The 23,068-nt window shown below is 44.5% G+C and overlaps 1 protein-coding gene across 1 annotated transcript; it reads right to left on the bottom strand.

Moving 5' to 3' along the window:
• Window positions 1-14,256: 14,256 nt before the first annotated feature.
• LOC125549350 (putative calcium-binding protein CML19) lies at window positions 14,257-14,935 on the bottom strand. The gene has a single exon (XM_048712788.2). It carries the CDS (start codon window positions 14,827-14,829, stop codon window positions 14,383-14,385), a length of 447 nt encoding a protein of 148 aa, XP_048568745.2. The 5' UTR covers window positions 14,830-14,935; the 3' UTR covers window positions 14,257-14,382.
• Window positions 14,936-23,068: the final 8,133 nt, after the last annotated feature.

The following is a 23,068-nucleotide window of genomic DNA, read 5'->3' on the forward strand; positions in this document are numbered from 1 at the left end:
GCTTAGCTTCTGGTTCTGGTGCTTGGCCTCAAGTGCCTATGCGTGTATATATACACAGGCGGCACTAGTACGTAGTACGAACAAGCGTGCAGCTAGCCGGTTGTGTTGATGGATTCAAGGCAAAATTATTGAAAGAATTGACGAGGCCGACGAACGGGTCAGTTGACGGTGTCAATTCGTTTTCAGCCGTCGTCGAGAATGCATGGTCTTCTGTGAAAGATTTTTTTTCTGTGAAAGCTCAAAGTTGAACGAGCACATCGGGCATGCAAGGCCTTTTGTGACAGAATATTCCAGGCAAGACTAGCCAGCCAGGGACTTTCATCGGTTGCTGCTGATATGTTATTCGGTGTCTACTCCCGGAGCGTTGACGTGTCATTATCCACCCTCCGGGCATGCAGGCTGCGCATATAATAAACTTGCCTTGCCGCCGGCAATGACCAAGTCATGTTCCGACCGTTCCATTATGTTTGGTTTTTCCGCATGAGTAGGCAGCTGGACAATGATTTTCAGTCATTATATTATCAATACTAGTACAAATGTCACTCTAAAAAAAATACTAGTACAAATGCCCGTGCGTTGCAACGTGCGAACAAATTCAAACATCCTCCATGTTGCATTACGCAACACTTCTTATATCTAGTGTCGACGAACGTTAGAAATAGGTTTACAAGCATGGCATTTTGGACCATAAAATTCGAAAGTCAAGAAGCCACCCTAATGGTGTTCGTCAAGACCTAATTCAGCTTCGTACTTCCATCCGATGAAGGAGTAGTTATGCATGGAATAGTCTTTCAATCAATTTTATTTTTTCTTGTTTAGAAAAACACCATTTTGTTTTTGAAAAGGAGTTTTTTTGCAGTTTTTCAGAACATTTTAAAAAATTGGTCCAATTTTTTGGTGACGAACATTTTTTTGAATTTTTTTATTTCATTTGTATTTTTTTGCACTGTTTTTGGGCTTGGCCCAAGCAAAAGGACTTGACCGCACGAACTCGATCTCCCTTGAAATTACGTTATTAAGGGTGTTGTATATGCATATTGCGTTGCCCTCTGCTGGAAGGGTTGTGGGATAGGAAGGGGCGTACGATGAAGTTTGACCAAGTGCTTTATTCTGGAATTTGAAACATATTATTCGAGTGTTTAATTATTGCTACCCATGAATGATACTCCCTCCATTCCAGATTATAGGGATTTCTAACTTATTTCTTAATTGGATGTATATAGACATGTTGTAATGCGTTTCTTCACTCATTTCAGTCTGTATATAGTCTTTATTAAAATATTCAAAGCATCTTATATTAGTGAACCAAGATAGTACATTATTGTAACCTTTATATATTAATCTTAATAAACTTCCTGCGTGCTCACAAAGAACATGATTATTTCCCTGTATCTATTTTCAAATGGGTATATCTTTTAGACTCTGCATATTTTGAAATCATTACTATGACACATTAGAAATTAATGAGCCCCAATGACAATTGAGAATTAACTTATTTTTATATAAGTGAATCCTCTCAATTTGGACATGCCATGAACTTGGTACTTGGAAGCTATACATGAATCAAACCATAACATGAGGTAAATATAAGATTGTATTGCAGCAAAGCATACTTTCAGCAAGTATGGTAATGGTGCGAGTCATTATCATTTCTCATAAACACGAAGATTGATTATTTACACAACAAAATTAATAGAGCACTATTGTCTAGGTATATAAATAAGAGAATAGGCGAGCGCCACTGGATTATTTTCCAAACGGAAGTCCTCTGATAAAAATAATCAGACCCTGACCATCGCATGCAGAATGAGTAAATGGGCAATATCTGGTAACACCACAAGATTTCTTCGATTTGGCATGAACAAACCCTTCAACACCGAGTGGCATATAAATATAATCCAGTCACTTTCAAAAAAGCATAGCTGAGCAACCCCTAATGAATGAGCTAGCCTGCATCATCAAAGAAGGGCGGAAACTGTTAAAAGGAGGTCCCTTGTGACAAATAATAAGGACTACATGCTTGTAAAATGTCCTTTATTTATGGAGAAGGGGGTATCACATATAGTCAATTTAGTAGAAGGGGATCCTACCCTGACCAAGATGTTGCAACAACGAACGCCTTGCCTAATGAGCTATATATGCTATGTGAGGAAATTACAGCCCCTTCCTCGATGAAATGGTGTTGTTTCATCGATTCCTTGTACAACCACAAAGCAATTTCAAGAACACTAAAACGTATATATGATATAAGAGTGTATCTTGAAAGAAAAAAATGAATACCACCTGGTAGAAACAAATAACACATTTAAATGTCTGAACAAAGAAGGACATGCAAATAAAAATCAAAAGAGAATAATACCATGGCTTTAATGCTCCAATCACTATTCTAGGGTCTTCCATCAGGCATGCTGCTGCTATTGTCACCACTCCGGACAGATTTTTCTGGGCTTCTCCCAGCTGATTACCTAGGATGCCCCAACTTGTTTCTTCACTGTTTCCTCAAAATGATTTGTGCACTCTCCAAAACTAAATTATTATGAGGTTAAGCAAGTTGTAACTTCAAGTTTAGAAGATCAGCACTGCTAAGCTTTTCACTAATGTATTGCAGGAGATGCGGCAAAAATAAACCAATGCAAATTAAGGAACTTAATCATCTCAAAGTAAGTACATGAAGCATTCCGATGAAGCAAATATGCTAAACCATGAATCGTATAGGTCAAGAAGCTTTACTCATGTCCACCAACGGCTCCTCACTAATGACCTCGCCTGGTGGTTTGTGCCGTTGTAGCCTGCACGAGCAATCATCATCACACGCAACTTAAGATCTAATTAATCAAAGTGCTCTTTCTCATCTAGCTGAAGAATCTCTTCCCCTGAAAAAAAACTATGCAAACTCCCTAAGTAAAAGAAAACCAAAGGCATAGATACCTTCCCTGTCAACTGTAGCTCGATGGAAAAAGTAACTTCTGATCTAATTAATCAGAGTGATCTCTCTTATCTAGTTGAAGAATCTCTTGCCCTGAAAAAAGAACTATACGAACTCCTAAGCGAAAGAAAACCAAAGGCACATATAGAAACAATTTTTTCCCTGTCGACTGAAACTCGACAGGAAACACTACCTTTGACCAATCAATTATTGCCCAGTGCCTTCGAATTACTATTGCTGCCTCAGGCCCTCAACTTTGTCCACCTGCCGATTTCTTCCATGGCTTGGGAGAATGCATTCTTCTACAGATTGGTCCCATAGGAACAAAAAAATGGATCCCAAGACTAAGCAGGCACAAGTGATCTTTTGGAAAATAAATGGGTTCCACAAGCTCAGATGAGGCGTAAACGTTAGGAAACAATCAGAAACTGTATATGGTCAACAAAGGGCATTCAAGTATCCATGATCTCATGACAAAAAGGTATCCATGATCTCAGGACAAAGCAAATACAGTCAGTTGCTAGATCCATGAATAGCTCATTATAACTGAAGAATTAAGGAGTCAGCATGAACTACCTAAAGTAGGGTAGACCGAAAAGCATGCCACATTAGAAGGATCCGTTTCCCCTAAACGGTACATTGGGTGCTAAGAAATGTATTATCTGCATGGAGTGAAAATATACTTGATGCAAACCTTTGAACCGAAAATATACGCGGCTACACTTTTTTTAGACAAATGTAGCGAAATACATGTGAGCTTTATATAGACGTACCAAACCATATGAAGCAACCAGTTGAATACCAACATTAACCAACTCTCATCGCCTCTCGCCTGTAACTCTGTACATAACTGTAGCATTCTGTTGCTTAATAAAAACAATGATTGCATGTAGGCCTGCAGATGCTACACCCAGAAAAGAAAAAGTGGAAAGTTTTCACAAATCTCGGCAGGGTGTAACCATCAATGTTGAGCCTCCTTCAATATCTGTACCATCTTTGTTCATAAGCAATTGAAATGTGAATTTATAAGAATCAGAACAATACCCGTGCGTTGCAATGGGGCATGTATACTCTGTGCAACACCAGTCAAATGCAGCAGTCATAATAGTCCTACGGTGAAGGATAAATGAGGAAACTGACTTTGATTTCCTGCCATAATCTACTTACAGTGGCTCCAGATCGACATACAAAGCCCTTGAAACGTGTTTCCTGAATGTGTTGAATGCTTCCATTGCAACCCGGCCCAATACAGCTATCACTACAAAAGGATGGCACAACTTAGGATTGGGCAACATAAAGCAGGACTTTATCGTTGGTACAAGCCAAGCCACATGTTAGTATGAAATTTCGAGAAGATTGTTACAGAAAAGTAAAAACAGTACTGTAGGATTTAAGCAAGGTGCACTATCAATTCATAAACAGTACCCAGATGCCTACTAAAATTAAACCGGATCAATAAATCATCTAGCAAAAATCCTTGGACATTACACCTTTTCATCATTCGCCAATTCAATTCTGAAAAACCAAATCATCAACAGATGATACGAAATAGTAACAGTATGCTGCTTTTGGGCTATAGTTTCTGCAGCTGATGGAGCAAGTGCAAAATATACCCAACACTCCACACGGCAAGGCACATCTTGTTCCCTATTTCAGCTTTTGGACTAAGACCACAGAGAGAGACCCGTCGTTCATGGCAAGAACTGTCCTGGCAAGGATTGAAAAGATTCAAGGCCCTAAAATGGCGATGGATCCCAGTGCTAGCTAAATCTGTCTTCTAATCTACTGAATGCCTGAATGCAATGCCCTAATGACGGGCGGCGACTTCTGAATGTGATGCACTAATCTCACGACTCCTCGTGTGGAGGCGGCAGATTAGCCTGCCACGCTGCCACCGACGTCCGAGCTCTACGCGAACTTGTGGGATCCTGGGGGAGTGAGCTCCTAGGACAGTACATCACCTATGCATACGCACACCAGTACAAGAAGTTCTCCCTCCGAAACGTCACAGAACAGCTGGTCGAGCCGCCATTGACCGCCGAGCTCTCCTTCCACGCTGTCGCAGATTAGTTGGTTGCCCCGCCATCATTGACTGAGCTCTCCATTCGTGGCGCTGCAGAGCAGCATGCCACATCGCCACGCCAAGCTCTCCATCCAACCGACCACATAACTTTGCCTTCTAGTCTAAGAATAGAATAGTTTGCAAATCAATTGGTTGTCAAAGAGTAAACAAGCGATTGTCTTCTGGATAACTTTCAGTTGTTCAATGAAGATGGCTGTGCATTGTGGAATTACTCCACTCAAAATACTGGAATGCCCAAACTGAACACCTAGACACCCAATAATAACTGTTCTTCGCAAGTTTCAGGTCAAGACAACTTGACGTTCTTGTAGCTTTGACATTGTTGTTCACAGAATCTTTTTGTATGAGCGTGCATTTCCAGTTTCATACATTATGAAACCAAAATGTCCAAGGATACAAAAAACCAAGCAGTCACGCTGCCGATACGGAAACATCACCGCATCTCAGCGATCATAAACTGGACTAATGAACTTGACCAACTATTGACTCTACTAAACCACAAATTCAGGAACTCACAGACTCTTGAATCCAGGCAAGTTAGTTAGTCCAACAGGCCGACGATTGCTGCCGGAGTAGTTTTCTATTGACATATAAACTATGTTTTATTTGTTAATTTTATAGTCAAAGTTTGATACTAAATACGAGGTGGACCAATATATCAGAACGAGAGCAAGGGCATCTTCAATGGGAAACTAGTCCGTAGACATGGACGCGGGAGGCGGCATCCAACGCTGCCTGCATACATTTGGACAACAATTCGAGCTAACCGGACGAAATTTGGTCAAACACGGTGGATTTTCAGATAAACATGATGGATTTCATATAAACATGATGAATTTCATTATATTTCGCACTTACTTCAACTAAAAGCGGTGCTCCTGCGGCTCTGGAGGTATTATTAATTTGCCTAATCTATTATCGCCGGATCCCGTTCCCCATGTACGGCCATTAGCCCCGAGAACTGATGCTTTGCCTTCTCCACTTTCGCCTCGGCGCTCTCCAGCTCCACCTCCGTAACCTCGGCATCCGGAGCCCTGGAAAGTGAAGTTGTCCGCCTCCACGTCGCTGCAAAGTGGCTAATCGGTCGACGATGTTGAGCCTACCAAGCTTGGCTTCAACGGGAGGGAAGGCGAGCGACGGCGACCCACCGTGCTCTACTCTTCATCGTTGCGGGCTGCGCCCGCGGATGTGCCGGCTTCGTGGTTGTGTTGGCGGGGTGCGGCCTCGCTGGAGCCGGCGATGTCCTCCGCCTCATCATCTGTCATGCCGCACACCTCGTTTGCCGCCTTATTAAACTCCTAGTTGGCGGCCTCCAGTTCTGCTTGACGCTGGCGGTGCTGCTAGCGGGCGAGCACTAGTGCACAACATCGTAAGGCCCTTTAGTGCCGGTTCGGTAACTGGCACTAAAGTGTGGGGACTAAAGGTCCCCCCTTTAGTATCGATTACGCACGAACCGGCGCTAAAGGGCAACCACGTGGCACGAGCCAGCTCTGGGGGCGCGTAGGACATTAACACCAAGCGGTACTGAATGTTTGGGTGTGTTTTGGTTTTATTTTTTATTTTTATTTTTATTTTGTGTTTTCAATTTAATTTAGTGATTGTTTTACATTATAATGAGTTGTTAAATCATTAGGTGAAAGTACCGCAGATTAGTTTGACTGGATGCATGTGGATCCTAGCTAAGTCATCAAGTATATTGTCATATCCATATTATATATACTTGATCACCTAATTAAGTGATCGAGGTAATATGGATATGGCATATACTTGATCACTTAGCTAGAATCCATCCAGTTGAAACTAATCTGCGGTTTCTTTCATAAATGATATAATAACTCATCATCATCATCATCATATTAATATAAAAACTCTTGCATCATATATATCATCACCAACAACAGTTTTCATAGCTAGCTAAAAATCATCATATAATAGTCGTCTCATTACCACTACTTAATCATCATATAGTCATTATCGCTATCTAATCACCACCAACACTAGCTTAAAGAAGAAACATTCACTTGTACCAGAAGCAAAGATATCATCGAGTTCAACATGGTAATGATATTATAAGCGCTCATATATAACACCACAAAAGCAAATCACTCTTTGAGATTAAGTTCAGGACGAAGAACACGGACATGAGAGGACAAGTACTAAGAGCATGAACTAGCTAATCACTCATGCTGCTCTCTCTTAGGTAAAATAGCATAGAACATGTATAGCTTTCCTGATTCATCATATTGGAGCATGCAGATGAACCTGTCTCCTAATCGTTGGTTGCGCTTTTGATTGCTGCCCCCTAATACTTCTCTGCGATCGTTCACAATTTTGCTCCAGTCTTTTATTATTAAGCATTCCTCGCTATTAGAAAACCTGAATGCACTAAAGTGCATTATAGGATATCTTGGCCGTAAGCTAACAATATTCATGGTACCTTTAGTCTTGATCCAATCAGGCACAACATTCATCGGGAGTCCTGTTGAAGAACATCGTATAGTAACATACTTAGCAATGAAGTTTAGCTTAAAAAAATAATGTATGCAAAAGATGCACTGAGGAGAAATAGTAGAAATCTTACCATCTTTCCTAAATATATGTGACTGTAGTTCAGTACGAACACTATTGGTCGCACGTTTTGAGTACTAACATTTTTAAGTGCAGGAAATTTTTTTGTCTTGACAACATCAAGATCCTCAAGTCATGAAACATAATGACTTGTCTCCTCGCAGTTTAGTTCAGCCCCGGGACAGTGGACGGTCCTGCCTACCAAGCGCCGGACATGTTTGCTTGATTGAAAATAAGTTGTCAATATAAATAACTTGTCAACTATTTTTGAATAAACAATATCGAAGACATAAATATGGTCGAGAAACTCACATAATGGTAGAACTAGAGGCGTCTACACATCGACCCAGATGTCTCTATTACCTTCAATATCATCTTCCGGACGAATATCAAAGGTGATAACCATATCAGGCTCAAATGCATAAGCCTTGCATAGTGCTTGCCAAGTTTTGCATTCAAAATAGGTGTATGTGTCTGCATTGTGTAATTTGACGTTGAAGGTATAACCATACTCGGTCTTCAAGTAAACTTTTTTTACCTCCATAGTTTTGTTAGGACTGAAACCTATCTTATCCAAGACAAAATTTCTTGCATGACAGGGGATATGCTAGTAAAATAGTGAAAAATTAAAATTAAAAGTTGAAGCAAATGAAGCATAAGTCATCCTTAATTATGAAAAAAGACTTGTCGTTCTGACTTACTGTATCCACTTCGAAGTTCTTATCCAGCTTGATGCTGAAGCGCCTATCATCAACTAGAAATTTTCTGTCGCACATGCGGCGCTGGTCTTCGCAATATTCGCACATAATGAAATTGTGTTCGTCGTCAGACGACATTCCTATGTTCATAGGTGAAACATTACACACTTATTAGTTTTATTAATTCAACTAATTCAATTAAGCACTTACGAAAAATATACCTAAATAAAGTAGCTCAACTAATTCAACTAATTAATTCAACTAAACTAGTTCTATTAATTTTCTTACTAAAAATAACGTAGCTAGTTCTATATAGTAAAATGTTAATTAGATGATCAAATCTCTATATAATATAGTAGGTAGTTCTATATAGTAATATTTTGATTAGATCATCAAATCTCATATACCTAAATTTTCTTACTAAAAATAAACTAGTTCTATTAATTCAACTAATTCAACTAAGAATTTACTAAAAATATAAGGTAGTTAGTTCAAAAAGTAAAAGTTAATTAGATGATCAAATCTCTATCTAATAAAGTAGGTAGTTCTATATAGTAATATTTTTATTAAATCATCAAATCTCATATACCTTAATTTTCTTACTAAAAATAAACTAGTTCCATTAATTCAACAAATTCAACTAAGAATTTACTAAAAATAAACTAGTTTTATTAATTTTCTTACTAAAATATATAAAGTAGTTATATATAGTAATATTTTAATTAGATCATCAAATCTCATATACCTAAATTTTCTTACTAAAAATAAACTAGTTCTATTAATTTAACTAGTTCAGCTAAGCATTTACTAAAAATAAACTAGTTATATTAATTCAACTAGTTCAAATAATCTCATATACCTAAATTTTCTTACTAAAAATAAACTAGTTCTATTAATTTTCTTACTAGAAATAAACTAGTTATATTAATTCAACTAGTTCATCTAACTATTGACATGACTATTTAAAAACTTTTCTATCTGATTCATCTAACATTAGTTAACATTCTAACATTCTTATCTACGTAACTCATCTAACATTAATCTAAACAACAGAAAAAAGAAAATAAGTAAAAAAAATATGTGTGTTTGTGTGTGTGTATGTGTGTGTGTATGTGTGTGTGTGTACGAGCGTTGGGCGACGGCCTACGGGCGGCGGCGCGAGACGGCGACGGGGACGGCGACGACGGGCGGCGGGGGTGACGGCGCGATCGAGATGGCGACGTAGTACGGGGTGGCGGCGGGGGCGACGGGACGACGTACGGCAAGCATCGAGGACGACCGCGCGGCGGGGACGGCGACGACGGGCGGCGGGGGTGACGGCGCGATCGAGATGGCGACGTAGTACGGGGTGGCGGCGGGGGCGATGGGGACGACGTACGGCAAGCATCGAGGACGACGGCGCGCGGCGGGGACGGCGACGACGGGCGGCGGGGGTGACGGCGCACGGCGGTGGCGGCGAGGGCGGCGCGCGATGGGCGACGATATCGGGCGATGAAGCTAGTTGGATAGAAGACGGGCGGCGCGCAGATGAAAACTGGATTTTTCGCAAGTGCTATATATATAGGAGGGGCCTTTAATACCGGTTGGAGCCACCAACCGGTACTAAAGGCCAATTTTGGCCAGGTCAAGCGGCGGGAAGCGGACCCCTTTAGTACCGGTTTGTGGCTCCAACCGGTACTAAAGGCCCCCCATTAGTACCGGTTGGAGCCACGAACCGGTACTAAAGGTGTTGTTGCCACCCGCGGTGCACAATGTTTAGTCCCACCTCGCCGAGCGAAGGGCAGCCGCACTGATTTATAAACCCAGTCGCGGCTGCTCTTTCGAACTCCTCTATATAGCAGACTTTTGGGCCTAACTATGGCGCGCTACCCTGTGAGTCTGCCGGACCTTCTGGGCCTGAATTTGCACACCCTAGGTCTGGCAGGCCCACTGGGCAGCGCCCCAACAATTTTTTTATAGTTTTTTCTTTTCTGCATTATTTCTTTTCGTCTATTTATTTTTGAGTAGTTTTTTATATAGTTTTTTTCTTTTCCGCATTATTTATTTTCTTCTATGTATTTTTGAGTAATTTTTTTATATAGTTTTTTTTCTTTTCTGCTTTATTTATTTTCTTCTATTTATTTCTGAGTAATTTTGTTTCTGTATTTTGTTTCTTTGTGACCCTCTCTACTCTTTCGCACATGCTATGCGGGTGAAATGATGATACTATGGCAAGTTTCAACATTTTCAGAGTTCATTTTGTAGTGATTTTCAATTTCACGGTCATTTAGCTCTCTAAACAATTCGGTAAATGACTGAAAAATAGCAAATGATGTCAGAACGTGTTGGAAATTGATGACGTCGCTTTGAATGCTGCATACTGAACGCAAAATAAGTCGGATTTCAAATAAGTTTAAAAAACATTGAAGTGCCCGTGTAACAGATGAGTTCTTGTCCGAAACCCTGATACTCCGAAAGACATTGTCCAGTTTGTACACGAAATGCGTCCAGTTTTTGCCGTGACCCTCTCTACTCTTTCGCACATGCTATACGGGTGAAATGATGATACCATGGCAAGTTTCAACATTTTCAGAGTTCATTTTGTAGTGATCTTCAATTTCACGGTCATTTAACTCTCTAAACAATTCGGTAAATGACTGAAAAACAGCAAATGATGTCAGAACGTGTTGGAAATTGATGACGTCGCTTTGAATGCTGCATACTGAACGCAAAATAAGTCGGATTTCAAATAAGTTTAAAAAACATTGAAGTGCCCGTGTAACAGATAAGTTCTCGTCCGAAATCTTGATACTCCGAAAGACATTGTCCAGTTTGTACACGAAGTACGTCCAGTTTTTACCGTGACCCTCTTTACTCTTTTGCACGTGCTATGCGGGTGAAATGATGATGTCATGCCAAGTTTCAACATTTTCAGAGTTCATTTTGTAGTGATTTTCAATTTCACGGTCATTTAGCTATCTAAACAATTCGGTAAATGACTGAAAAATAGCAAATGATGTCAGAACGTGTTGGAAATTGATGATGTCGCTTTGAATGCTGTATACTGAACGCAAAAGAAGTCGGGATTTCAAATAAGTTTAAAAAACATTGAATTGCCCGTGTAACAGATGAGTTCTCGTCCGAAACCCTGATACTCCGAAAAATATTGTCCAGTTTGTACACGAAGTGCGTCCAGTTTTTGCCATGACCCTCTCTACTCTTTTGCACATGCTATGCGGGTGAAATGATGATACCATGCCAAGTTTCAACATTTTCATAGTTCATTTTGTAGTGATTTTCAATTTCACGGTCATTTAGCTCTCTAAACAAATCGGTAAATGACTAAAAAAAGCAAATGATGTCAGAACATGTTGAAAATTGATAACGTCGCTTTGAATGCTGCATACTGAACGCAAAGGAAGTCGAGATTTCAAATAAGTTTAAAAAACATTGAAGTGTCCGTGTAACAGATGAGTTCTCGTCCAAAACCCTGATACTCCAAAAGACATTGTCCAGTTTGTACATGAAGTGCGTTCAGTTTTTGCCATGACCCTCTCTATTCTTTTGCACATACTATGCGGGTGAAATGATGATATCATGCCAAGTTTCAAAATTTTCATAGTTCATTTTGTATTGATTTTCAATTTCATGGTCATTTAGCTCTCTAAACAAATCGGTAAATGACTGAAAAAAGCAAATGATGTCAGAACGTGTTGGAAATTGATAACGTCGCTTTGAATGCTGCATACTGAACGCAAAGGAAGTCGAGATTTCAAATAAGTTTAAAAAACATTGAAGTGTCTGTGTAACAGACGAGTTCTCGTCTGAAACCATGATACTCTGAAAGACATTGTCCAGTTTATACACGAAGTGCGTCCAGTTTTTGCCGTCACCCTCTCTACTCTTTCGCAGATGCTATGCGGGTGAAATGATGATACCATGCCAAGTTTCAACATTTTCATAGTTAATTTTATAGTGATTTTCAATTTCACGGTCATTTAGCTCTCTAAACAAATCGATAAATGACTGAAAAATAGCAAATGATGTCAGAACATGTTGGTAATTCATGACGTCGCTTTGAATGCTGTATACTGAACGCAAAAAATTTCTGGAGTTCAAATAAGTTTAAAAAACATTGAAGTGCCCGTGTAACAGATGAGTTCTCGTCTGAAACCCTGATACTCCGAAAGGCATTGTCCAGTTTGTACACGAAGTGCGTCTAGTTTTTGCCGTGACCCTCTCTACTCTTTCGCACATGCTATGCGGGTGAAATGATGATACCATGCCAAGTTTCGACATTTTCAGAATTCATTTTGTAGTGATTTTCAATTTCACGGTCATTTAGCTCTCTAAACAAATCGGGAAATGACTGAAAAATAGCAAATGATGTCAGACCATGTTGGAAATTGATGATGTCGCTTTGAATGCTGCATACTGAACACAAAAAGTCCGGAGTTCAAATAAGTTATTAAAAATAAAAAAGAGGCGCAATGCTGGTTAATTAGCTTCAAGCCTTTCGGAATAGTGTAGACTGCATTGCACATAGCTCAGTGCAATCTATGCTATTCCGAAAGGTTTGAAGCTAAGCAACGTGCAGGTGAGCATTGCGCCTCTCCTTCATCGTCTCTGCACTCATGGCTTATAAACCGCTCGTACTGCCTTTCTCTTGGCGAGGTGGGACTAAAATTCAGCTTACTAAGAAACTCTAGTACCGGTTCATGCCATGAACCGGTACTAAAGGTCTTCATGGGGGCCCCAGCCTGACCACAGCCTGACACAACCTCATTAGTATCGGTTGGTGGCATGAACCGGTACTAAAGGTTGCCCACGAATCGGTACTAATGATGTCTTCCCGCCTAGCCGTTGGAACCGGCACTAATGGACACATTAGTGCCGGCTCAAATTCAAACCGGCACTAATGTGCTTCACATTTGACCATTTTTCTACTGGTGGAGGCGGATCTCGCAGGCGGAGCGGTAAGACTCGAGCAGCTTCATGTTCGGTGCAATAGTCCTACCGGCGGCGAGCTGTTCCTCCGCCTACTGGTGCTGCTGGAGGAGCTGGTGGTTGTAGGCGGCGTCGGCCTGCGCTTTCCGAAACTACTCCTCCCGCACAATGTTCATGTAATGGGCACGAGCCTTACTGATGGTCATGGTGCAATGCTTTGGCGAGGGTGGCACGAAGGAGGAAGAGGGTGGCGCAAACGAGGAGGGTGCCATCAACTCATCGTCGGCCGCGTCCTCCATTGGGGCGTCGTCATCCTCCGGCAGCAATGGCGCCCATTTTCTTCTTCTGGTCCGTCGTAAGTCCGTCCGAGATAGTTTTGTACGTAGCGTGAGAAAGCCATGGTGAGAGTGCCGCAGAGAGTAGAAAGGAATCGGAGTCGGGTGACTGCGGCTATGACCGAGGCAGCATTTTATATAACAATGGTGATCGGTAGAGGGACAGACGGATGGCGCCGAAGTATCTGCCTCGGCAACCGCATGTCATTAAGGTGGGCAACAGGCGGACGGACGGACAATCGTCATGTCATTTGAACACGGAGCAATCACCTGCATCAGCAAGCGGTATGGGCGACACTCTCTCGGCGGGCGCGCCGATTCAATGCCGGCGCTAGTGAGAGATCGCGTCCGCTCTGAACGGGGATGAATGCGGCATTGATGCTATGGAGCGCCGCTGAGCGTTTCAGATGGAAAAAGCGCGCAGGAGATGGAGGTGTTTTTGGTGGGCCAGAGCGGTCAGACACGGGTTTGGCAGCAATCTGAACGCACGTGATGCACCCACGTTTGTCTCTGGTTTATGAAATAAAACACGTATGTACCGCTCAACGAACAAATACAAACCTGTGTTCGATGACACAACACGTCCGGACGGCACGGCCCGGACGTAGATGCCCTAAGATAACTCTGCATTGTACCACTAGTACTTTATCCATTTCGGTTTATAAGATCCATGCCACTACTACTCCAACCAAACGGAGCAAGCCAACATAGTGCCAAGTATTAGATGAATCTGTTCAATATTCCCTGGCAAAAAAGATTAAGTACCTAGTAAACTGTGTACGGGTTAAAACTGTAGCCAAGTATCAGGATCTGTATTCAGTAGACTGGCCGATAGACAAAAAGCTGCTAGGCATCCATCATGACCTTGAACTCGTCGAAGCAAACCACTCCATCTCCATTCAGGTCAAACCTGCGGATCATGGCGCGGCACTCCTCGATGCCCTGCTCGGACCCCAGCCTGGCGAGCATCCGCATCAGGCTCGCCGGCGTGATGCAGCCTTCTCCCTTCACCTCGTACATCGCGAACGCCTCCCTCAGCCCCCTGCACCGCTCCTCCTCCGCCTCTGTCTCCGGCCGCGCCAGCAGCTTGAGGAACTCCTCCTCATTCAGCAGCCGGTCGCCGTCGGCATCTGCCGACGCCACGAGCGCCTCGGCGTCCTCCACCGAAACGTCCTCGCCCAGCGCCGCCTTCATGCACTGCCGCAGCTCCGCCGCCGAGATCTTGCCGTCGGCGTCGCGGTCGAAGGAGGCGAATACGCTGCTGAAGCGCTCGGCTGTCGCGGCGTGCACCATCTTCGCCTGCTTGATTTGGTGATCACCTGAGATTAGTGGCTGTGATAGCAGTGTGTGGCCGTGTGTTAATGTGCTGGGAGCCTGGGATTACTCGCTAGCTTTGCTGTTCTGGTGCTTGGCCTCTCAAGTGCCTATGCTTATGTGTATATATACAGGCGGCACAAGTACGTACTCCTACGTACAAGCGTGCAGCTAGCTGGTTGTGTTGATCGGTTCAAGGCAAAATTATTGAAAGAATTGATGAGGCCAAGGAACTGGTCGGTTGACGGTGTCAATTCGTTTTCAGCCGTCGTCGAGCATGCATGGTCTTCTGTGACAGAATATTTGAAAGCTGAAAGTTGAACGAGCACATCGGGAGTATATAATGCATGCATGGATGGGCCTTTTGTGACAGAATATTCCAGGCAAGCCAAGCCAGCCAGGGACTTTCGTCGGCTGCTGCTAATATGTTATTCGGTGTCTACTCCCGAAGCTTTGACGTGTCATTCTCACCCTTTCAGGGCGCGCATATAATGGACTTGCATTGCTTCGCCGACGGCGACGACGTCATGTTCGGGCCGTTCATCATGTTTGGCCTTTCTTTCCCCATGAGGTAGCTCAAGAATAATTCTCAGTTAACCAGTTATCAGTATATGTGCTAGTATGTTACTGTTGCAAGCAAACGCCAAAGCAGTGACCAATAGTAATGGGACATGTAAATGAAATTTTTGGACTAACGGTATACTGTCTCCGTCCTGGTTTATAGGGGGCCTTAGTACTTTGTGTCAAACTTTGACAGTCTATATAACCAACAATATGTTATCTACTCCCTCTGTTCTAAATTTTTTTGTCTTAAATTTGTCTAAATACTAATGTATCTACTTACGTTTTATTGTTAAATGCATCTATATCTAGACAGATCTAAGACAAGTATTTTCAGATGAAGGTAATATATGCTACAAAAGGTATACCATTAAATTTGTATTTAAAAGATGATTCCCACCATATATTTTTTGTGACAAATAATTCATATTTTATTTTTATTTCATTGTCAAAGTTTGACACTAAATACGAGATAAGCCAATAAACCAGAATGGAGGGGGTAACAGATATACTTATCCTTCCCTCCGGGCTTCTTCAGAAAGCATCTTACAATTTTTTCGTCATAAATTTGGAAGGTTACTTTCCCTTCTGCACAGTCCACAACTGCACATGCGGTTTTAAAAAATGGCCTCCAGAGAATAATAGATAATTTTTCATCTTCTGGCATATCAGTATACAATAAGGTCAGTACGTTGATATGCCCATCTAATCACAGTAGCACGTCTTTGGCCACTCTTATTGGCTTCTTTGTAGACTTATCTGCCATTTGCAAGGGTATACCTGGGTCTGCAAATTTTGCCAGTACCATGTCATCAAATGGATATTTTGTTATCATGGCCACTTGTTCCTCAAGATTAAAACTCCTTTTATTGTTAGTAATATCACGCATGAACTTAGCAATAGTGGGAATCTTCAATATATCTGTCACATGCAAAGAAACTCCGAGATTCACGAGAGCTTATACTACATAGAGCGCATCATTTAAAGGTGGTCTGACAACTTTAAGGGAAGGAAGGGTTTTCTTTGTTTTATGTTGTTGTCGCGCCCTTCTCCTTCACTCACCGGAGGACTACCCCTCTCTCTCTGCACTAGAGGAAGAAGATGACTGGAGGAAGAAGGACACAGGGACACAAATGTTTTCTGGTGAACATACGCCATCCGCCACATGAACGGCGTTCTCCTTTTTCCTGAGCACAAACTCAGCACACTGTGTTTTCAATCATCGCATGGTCTACGGGATTTATGCCCAGGCTGGCATGCACATGACTCAGCCCACCCCGCCCCGCTACGCGCAAGTCCTGCCTGGCCGCACGCGCCCATGACGCGTCCACCGTGGCCGCTTCCAATTCATCGCTAACCACTTACCTAGCTAACTTGACGCGACTGACCACCACGCAATGCCCACCCCACGCTCCTCAGCTCCGGCGCCCGCTGCACACGCACACCAATGGAACGCGACTGGTTCCGGCGCCCGGTATGGCCACACCCGCGCATCCGTCTAACTGACACAGACACACACATGCACGCACACCTACACCGTGGTTCCGTCGTGCCCGACGCGTTCAATGCGTGCCCATACACCAGCCATGTTGAGATCGTCGTCGCGGCTTATTACACATAACATTCACGCCATAAGCCGCGACTCAGAGCAGGCCGCCGCCCTCAACGTTGACGTAGACCAGCAGCGCACGCTCCCTCGCCGGCTCCTTCCGCAGCTGAGAGCAATCGCGTTTGAAGTGGCCGCGCTCGTCGCACTTGTAGCAGTGACCGCGCCGGTTGCCGCTGAAGTTTGACGCCTAGCTCCGCACGCCGTCGTCGTCCCTCGCGCCGCCCTGCTGGCTGCTGCCTATCCCGAGCTCGCCATTACGCCGCCGTGTATATGAACGCGCTGTCCACCCGCTCATCGCCCGCCTGCCTGCGCCGCCGCAGCCGCTCGTCGAACGCCTTCAGCCTCCTGAGCGGTTCCTTGAACGGCATCATCGTGACGTCGCAGAACTGCTCGGTCCCGGCCACGGCCGCGTACAGGCGACCCGGCACCGAATCAAGCAGTTTCTTCACGAGCGCGGCGTCCTCCAGCGTCGAGCCCTGCCTTGCGAACCGCGCCGTCATCGTTCCGAGCTTGCCGGCGAAGCCAGCCAGCGTGTCGCCGTCCGCCATGCGCAGGAGCTCAAACTCCCCTCGGAGCGTGCCCAGTCGCGCTGTCCGCACGCGATCCGCGTCGATGAACATGGCCTTGAGGCTCGCCCATACCTCCGCCGCCGTCTTCTTCGACGACTGCAGCAGTAGGTCCGCAGCTAGCGCGCCCAACAGGTATGCCCGCGTCGGCTTGTCCTTCTTTGTGATCACGGTCGCCGCCGCATCCTCCGGCACCACCACCGCCCCCACAGCCCGGCCGCACCAAGGTTTGCCTCCACCTTGATCGCCCAGGCCGTGTAGTTCTCTCCGGTGAGTAGCGGCACCGGCTGCGGCAGCGAACCTCCCGCTCCGCCGGCGTACGGGACGATGGACATTGCCGGCGAGCTTCGATCTTCACGTGGCTCTGATGCCAATTGTTGTTGCCGCGCCCTTCTCCCTCACTCACCGGAGCACTACCTCTCTCTCTGCACCCGAGGAAGAAGATGACTAGAGGAAGAAGAAGGACACAGGGACACAAGTGTTTTCTGGCGCACGTACGCCACCCGCTGCACGAATGGCGTTCTCCTTTTTCCTGAGGACGAACTCAGCACAGTGTGTTTTCAATCATCGCATGGTCTACAGGATTTATACCCAGGCTGGCATGCACATGACTCAGCCCACCCCGCCCCACTGCGCCCACGTCCTGCATGCCTGGCCGCACGCGCCCATGACACGCACACCGCGACCACTTCCAATGCATCGCTAACCACCTACCTAGCTAGCTTAAACGCGACTGACCACCACGCGACGCCCGCTCCGCACTCCTCAGCTCCCGCGCCCGCATGCCAATGGGTCGTGATTTGGTTCCAGTGCCCGACACGGCCACACCCGTGCGTCCGTCTAACTGACACACACGCACGCACACCTACACCGCGGTCCCGACGTGCCTGACGCGTCTAGTGAACGCCCATACACGCACCAGCCGTGCCGAGCTCGTCGCCGCGGCTTATTACACACAACATTTTACCCCCTCTGTTTTTCTTTCCCTTCCTTTCTCCCATGATTGGATAGGGTGGTCTGGTATTTTTTTCTCCACCCTTGGTTCTTCGGTTCTATCAACTTCCGGTGCTGCTTCTTCTTTATTACTATCACCATAGACAGTTTTTGCGTCAGGGACAACTTCTCTGTCAGCCTCCTTTTCTACTTCATTATCTTGTGCATCTTGGTGGACATGTTCTTCCCGTTCTTCTTCCCCAAAGAGGTGTTATTTGTCTTCTTGGGTTTGGCTCTGACTCTCTCTTCTCTTCTCTTCTCTTCTCTTCTCAGCTTGTTCCTTCTCGTACCATGCATGTCCTTTGTGGTCCTACGTTCTTTTACCACTACGAGTTTCAATTCCGTTAGCAGGAACAAGATTATCTTTATCCAATTGAGCAAGAATTTCGTTCTCTCCCGGCCGTCGGAGAGCTGACGCACTCGCCGCACCTCGTGTGATGAGAGCGGTTGGATAAGGTAAGTCGGGTGGGTGAGAGAAATAGAAGAACATTCGGGACGACTTGTGTACTGCATGAATGGAAAAGGCTGACGTGGGTGGTCTCATTGCTATAGGATTCATGTTTCATAATCAATGGTCTATAAGACGGTCGGCGCCAAATCTGAAAATTCTGACGTTCGGAGAAATTCAATTCCGAACAGAAATCAGGGGGGTCACTCTTTGAAAAAAATACACTAGGCACATAAACAATTTTACATGGTGAATATGTGAAATAAGTTTGCAGGTGCACATAAAAACTAAATTAAACTTGTTTCTCTGGCATATTAAATAATACTCCCTCAGTCCCAACATAAATATCTCAACCTTAGTACAACTTTGTACTAGAGTTAGTATAAAGTTAGACATTTAGAACGTGTTCGGTTCATGTTGTGAACAGTTCCTGCATCGCATACACTTCTCAACCTAGGCTGGTCGAGCAAAAATAGGCCCTAATGCGCCATCTACAAGTTGTTTGGTTGCCTGCATCTAGGGTCCCTGCATTAGGTAATACGCAAGTGCACTTTGTTTGGTTGTCTGCATTGGCCCAAGCGGCACATGAACACAACGTTTGGTTGCATACAGCGTACATGGTATGCTTACCTTGTACCCTAGTTGGTGAGCTTACCCACAATGATCACACCTAACACACCAACGCCACAATACAACAATGGCGATCAACTGGGCGAAGATGAAGTTCTTTAGCTTCAGCCCAAACTGACGATCCAGCTTAGCACCTTCCATTTTGACACCTCCAACCTTGCCACTGTCAACACTGTTGACTCCATGCTTTCGCATCCAGTTGGAGTAAGCTTGTTCTGCTACCTACCTAGTCTTGAACCCTCTATGGCTGTTGTTGCTATACGATGCCACTTATGCACTGGCTTCTTCTCATGAACTGTAAACCCCCGGAGCCTTACGGATGAACACGGCATATCACTTGCCCTAGCAATGTACAAGAGCAAGAGTTGAAGCAGCAAATCAATGAAGCACACAAGTAGCAAGCAAAGTAGCACACAAACAACAATGGAGCAGAAGAGAAGAAGTAAAGCATGCATGATCATATGGCATGACAAGTTCTACCTAGCACTACCATGGTGTTATCCTACCACCACATCAAAAAGAGGGTGTCATCCTACCACCGCAAGTTCACCATCATTGTGAGGGGTTAGTATATTCCACCTCACCAAAATATATAGACCATCAAATAGTTTTTTAGCGCTAGCTACACAAAATGTACGTCGTCATCATCATCGTCGTCGTAGTCGCCACCGCCATCGCCGTCGGGGATCATGCACACTCACAGGAAGCACTACTCTAGTAGTAGTGCTTGCCTAGCCAGCTCCTGAGCCATAGCACCCTGTGAGGGTCTGCCATGGCAACGAACCCAACACCCTGGGCCGTGTTGTCAAGAAGGTGGCTGAGAGCTGCCATGAGAGCCTCGTCACTGAAGCCACCCTGCGTCATGACAGCGCCATACAGGTCAGGGTGGATGTCGAGGGGCTTGCACTCGCTGATGGTTGTTGCCACCTCCTTCACCGCCTCAGTCATGCTGCAAAAGACATTGATCTCCTCCTCCATCATGCCTCCTCTCTTCCTCTTCCTATCATGGACGGGGTCAAATGGCTTGTCGAAGGGCTTGTCAGGGCCATCAAGGACCTCGACGTCCGGGCTGCCAAGGAAATCTGGCATGGGAGAACCAAGAGGCTCCCCTGAGCCCATGGCATACTTCCCAGTTGCCAACCCGAAGGAGAAGATGTGCTACATCTGTCTGTAGTTCTCTATGGGTGTGTTGAGGAACTCAGCGTCCCTTGGGTGGTCCTAATAATGAAACACAAGTGTTGCTAGTTGTTATTAGGGGTAGGCAATGGTGGACAATATGAAAAGGAAGAGGGTTGTGAGCTCACCGCGACATGGACGGCATAGTACTCTGCCAACAGAACTATGGAGAAAGTGTTTTCATCCCATGAGGCACCGCTAAGGTCTCTCAGCTTGGACACTTGGATCCATCGACCTCTCCACTTCCTCAGGTGGTTATACACCTGGGTGGCAGACACCTCCTGCCCACAGAACTCGAACACCTACTTCGCAACGGTGTTCAAGTGCACCTCCTTGAAGCCCTTGTCAGTCCTAACTACACTAGAGATGAGCTCACACATCTTGTTTAGCACGAACGTGGACATGAATGGCTGCCACTTCATGTTGTTCGACCTACCATCCTTCTTTGACTTTGCTGTTGCTACCTTGAGTGCAGCGGCAGCAGAAGTTTGCTGAACAAGCACTACTGGCACATAGACAGAATCAGACGCGAACACCTCTGAATCAAGTGCCATCTCGGATATAGGCTGTGAGTCCTCGACAAACGATGGAGCAAACTGGCTGTCAGATAGGACAAGGGACTGACTAAGATTTTGCGTCTGCGTGGTCATGTCCTACAATCGTAGCACGCATTGACAGTAAGCATAGCACACAACATACCGGACAATCCATGAAAGCAGGAGCATACATGTACATGGTTCATCACTATCATACCAAGCACATGCTTCATCACTATCACACTAAGCACATGGTTCATCATTATCATACTAAGCATACCGGACAATCTATGAGCACCAACATACATCTACACAAACAACATACTACAAATGGACCACCAATAGCTACAAATCACAGATCTAAGCACGAATCAACACAAGCACAAGGTTCAACTTCAAACTCTACTACTAGTTGATAACCCACAAGTATAGGGGATCGCAACAGTTTTCGAGGGTAAAGTATTCAACCTAAATTTATTGATTCGACACAAGGGGAGCCAAAGAATACTCTCAAGTATTAGCAGCTGAGTTGTCAATTCAACCACACCTGGAAACTTAATATCTGCAGCAAAGTGTTTAGTAGAAAGGTAATATGATAGTAGTGATAACGGTAACAAAAGGTAACAGTAGTAAAAGAAATGTTTTTGGTATTTTATAGTGATGATAGCAATAGCAACGGGAAAGTAAATAAGTGAAGAACAATATATGGAAAGCTCGTAGGCAATGGATCGGTGATAGAGAATTATGCCGGATGCGGTTCATCATGTAACAGTCATAACCTAGGGTGACACAGAACTAGCTCTAGTTCATTGATATAATGTAGGCATGTATTCCGAATATAGTCATACGTGCTTATGGAAAAGAACTTGCATGACATCTTTTGTCCTACCCTCTCGTGGCAGCGGGGTCCTTACGAAAACTAAGTGATATTAAGGCCTCCTTTTAATAGAGTACTGGAACAAAGCATTAACACATAGTGAATACATGAACTCCTCAAACTACGGTCACCACCGGTAAGTATCCCGATTATTGTCACTTCGGGGTTAATGGATCATAACACATAATAGGTGACTATAGACTTGCAAGATAGGATCAAGAACACTCATATATTAATGAAAACATAATAGGTTAAGATCTGAAATCATGGCACTCGGGCCCTAGTGACAAGCATTAAGCATAGCAAAGTCATAGCAACATCAATATCAGAACATAGTGGACACTAGGGATCAAACCCTAACAAAACTAACTCGATTACATGATAGATCCCATCCAACCCATCACCGTATAGCAAGCCTACGATAGAATTACTCACGCACGGCGGTGAGCATCATGAAATTGGTGATGGAGGATGGTTGATGATGACAATGGCGACGGATTCCCCTCTCCGGAGCTAGGGCTTGGCGGTGGCTCCGTATTGTAAAACGCGATGATTTCTTCTCTCTGATTTTTTTCTCATTGAAACTCAATATATGGAGGTGGAGTTGGAGTCGGAGACGCAACAGGGGGGCCACGAGGTAGGGGGACGCGCCCTAGGGGGGCAGGCGCGCCCCCCACCCTCGTGGCAAGGTGGTGGGCCCCCTGGCCTTCATCTTTGGCAGGTATTTTTCTTATTTTCTGAAAAGTGGCTCCGTGAAGTTTCAGGTCATTCCGAGAACGTCTGCTCCTACACATAAATAACACCATGGTAATTCTGCTGAAA

The sequence above is a fragment of the Triticum urartu genome, chromosome 3A, assembly GCF_056163025.1.
Source record: "Triticum urartu cultivar PI428250 chromosome 3A, HENAU_Tu73, whole genome shotgun sequence".
In the NCBI taxonomy this organism is placed as follows: Eukaryota; Viridiplantae; Streptophyta; class Magnoliopsida; order Poales; family Poaceae; genus Triticum; species Triticum urartu.

What these genes read in the sequence shown, in the direction of transcription:
- LOC125549350 (XM_048712788.2), bottom strand. Translation starts at nt 14,829, where the DNA reads ATGGTGCACGCCGCGACAGCCGAGCGCTTCAGCAGCGTATTCGCCTCC.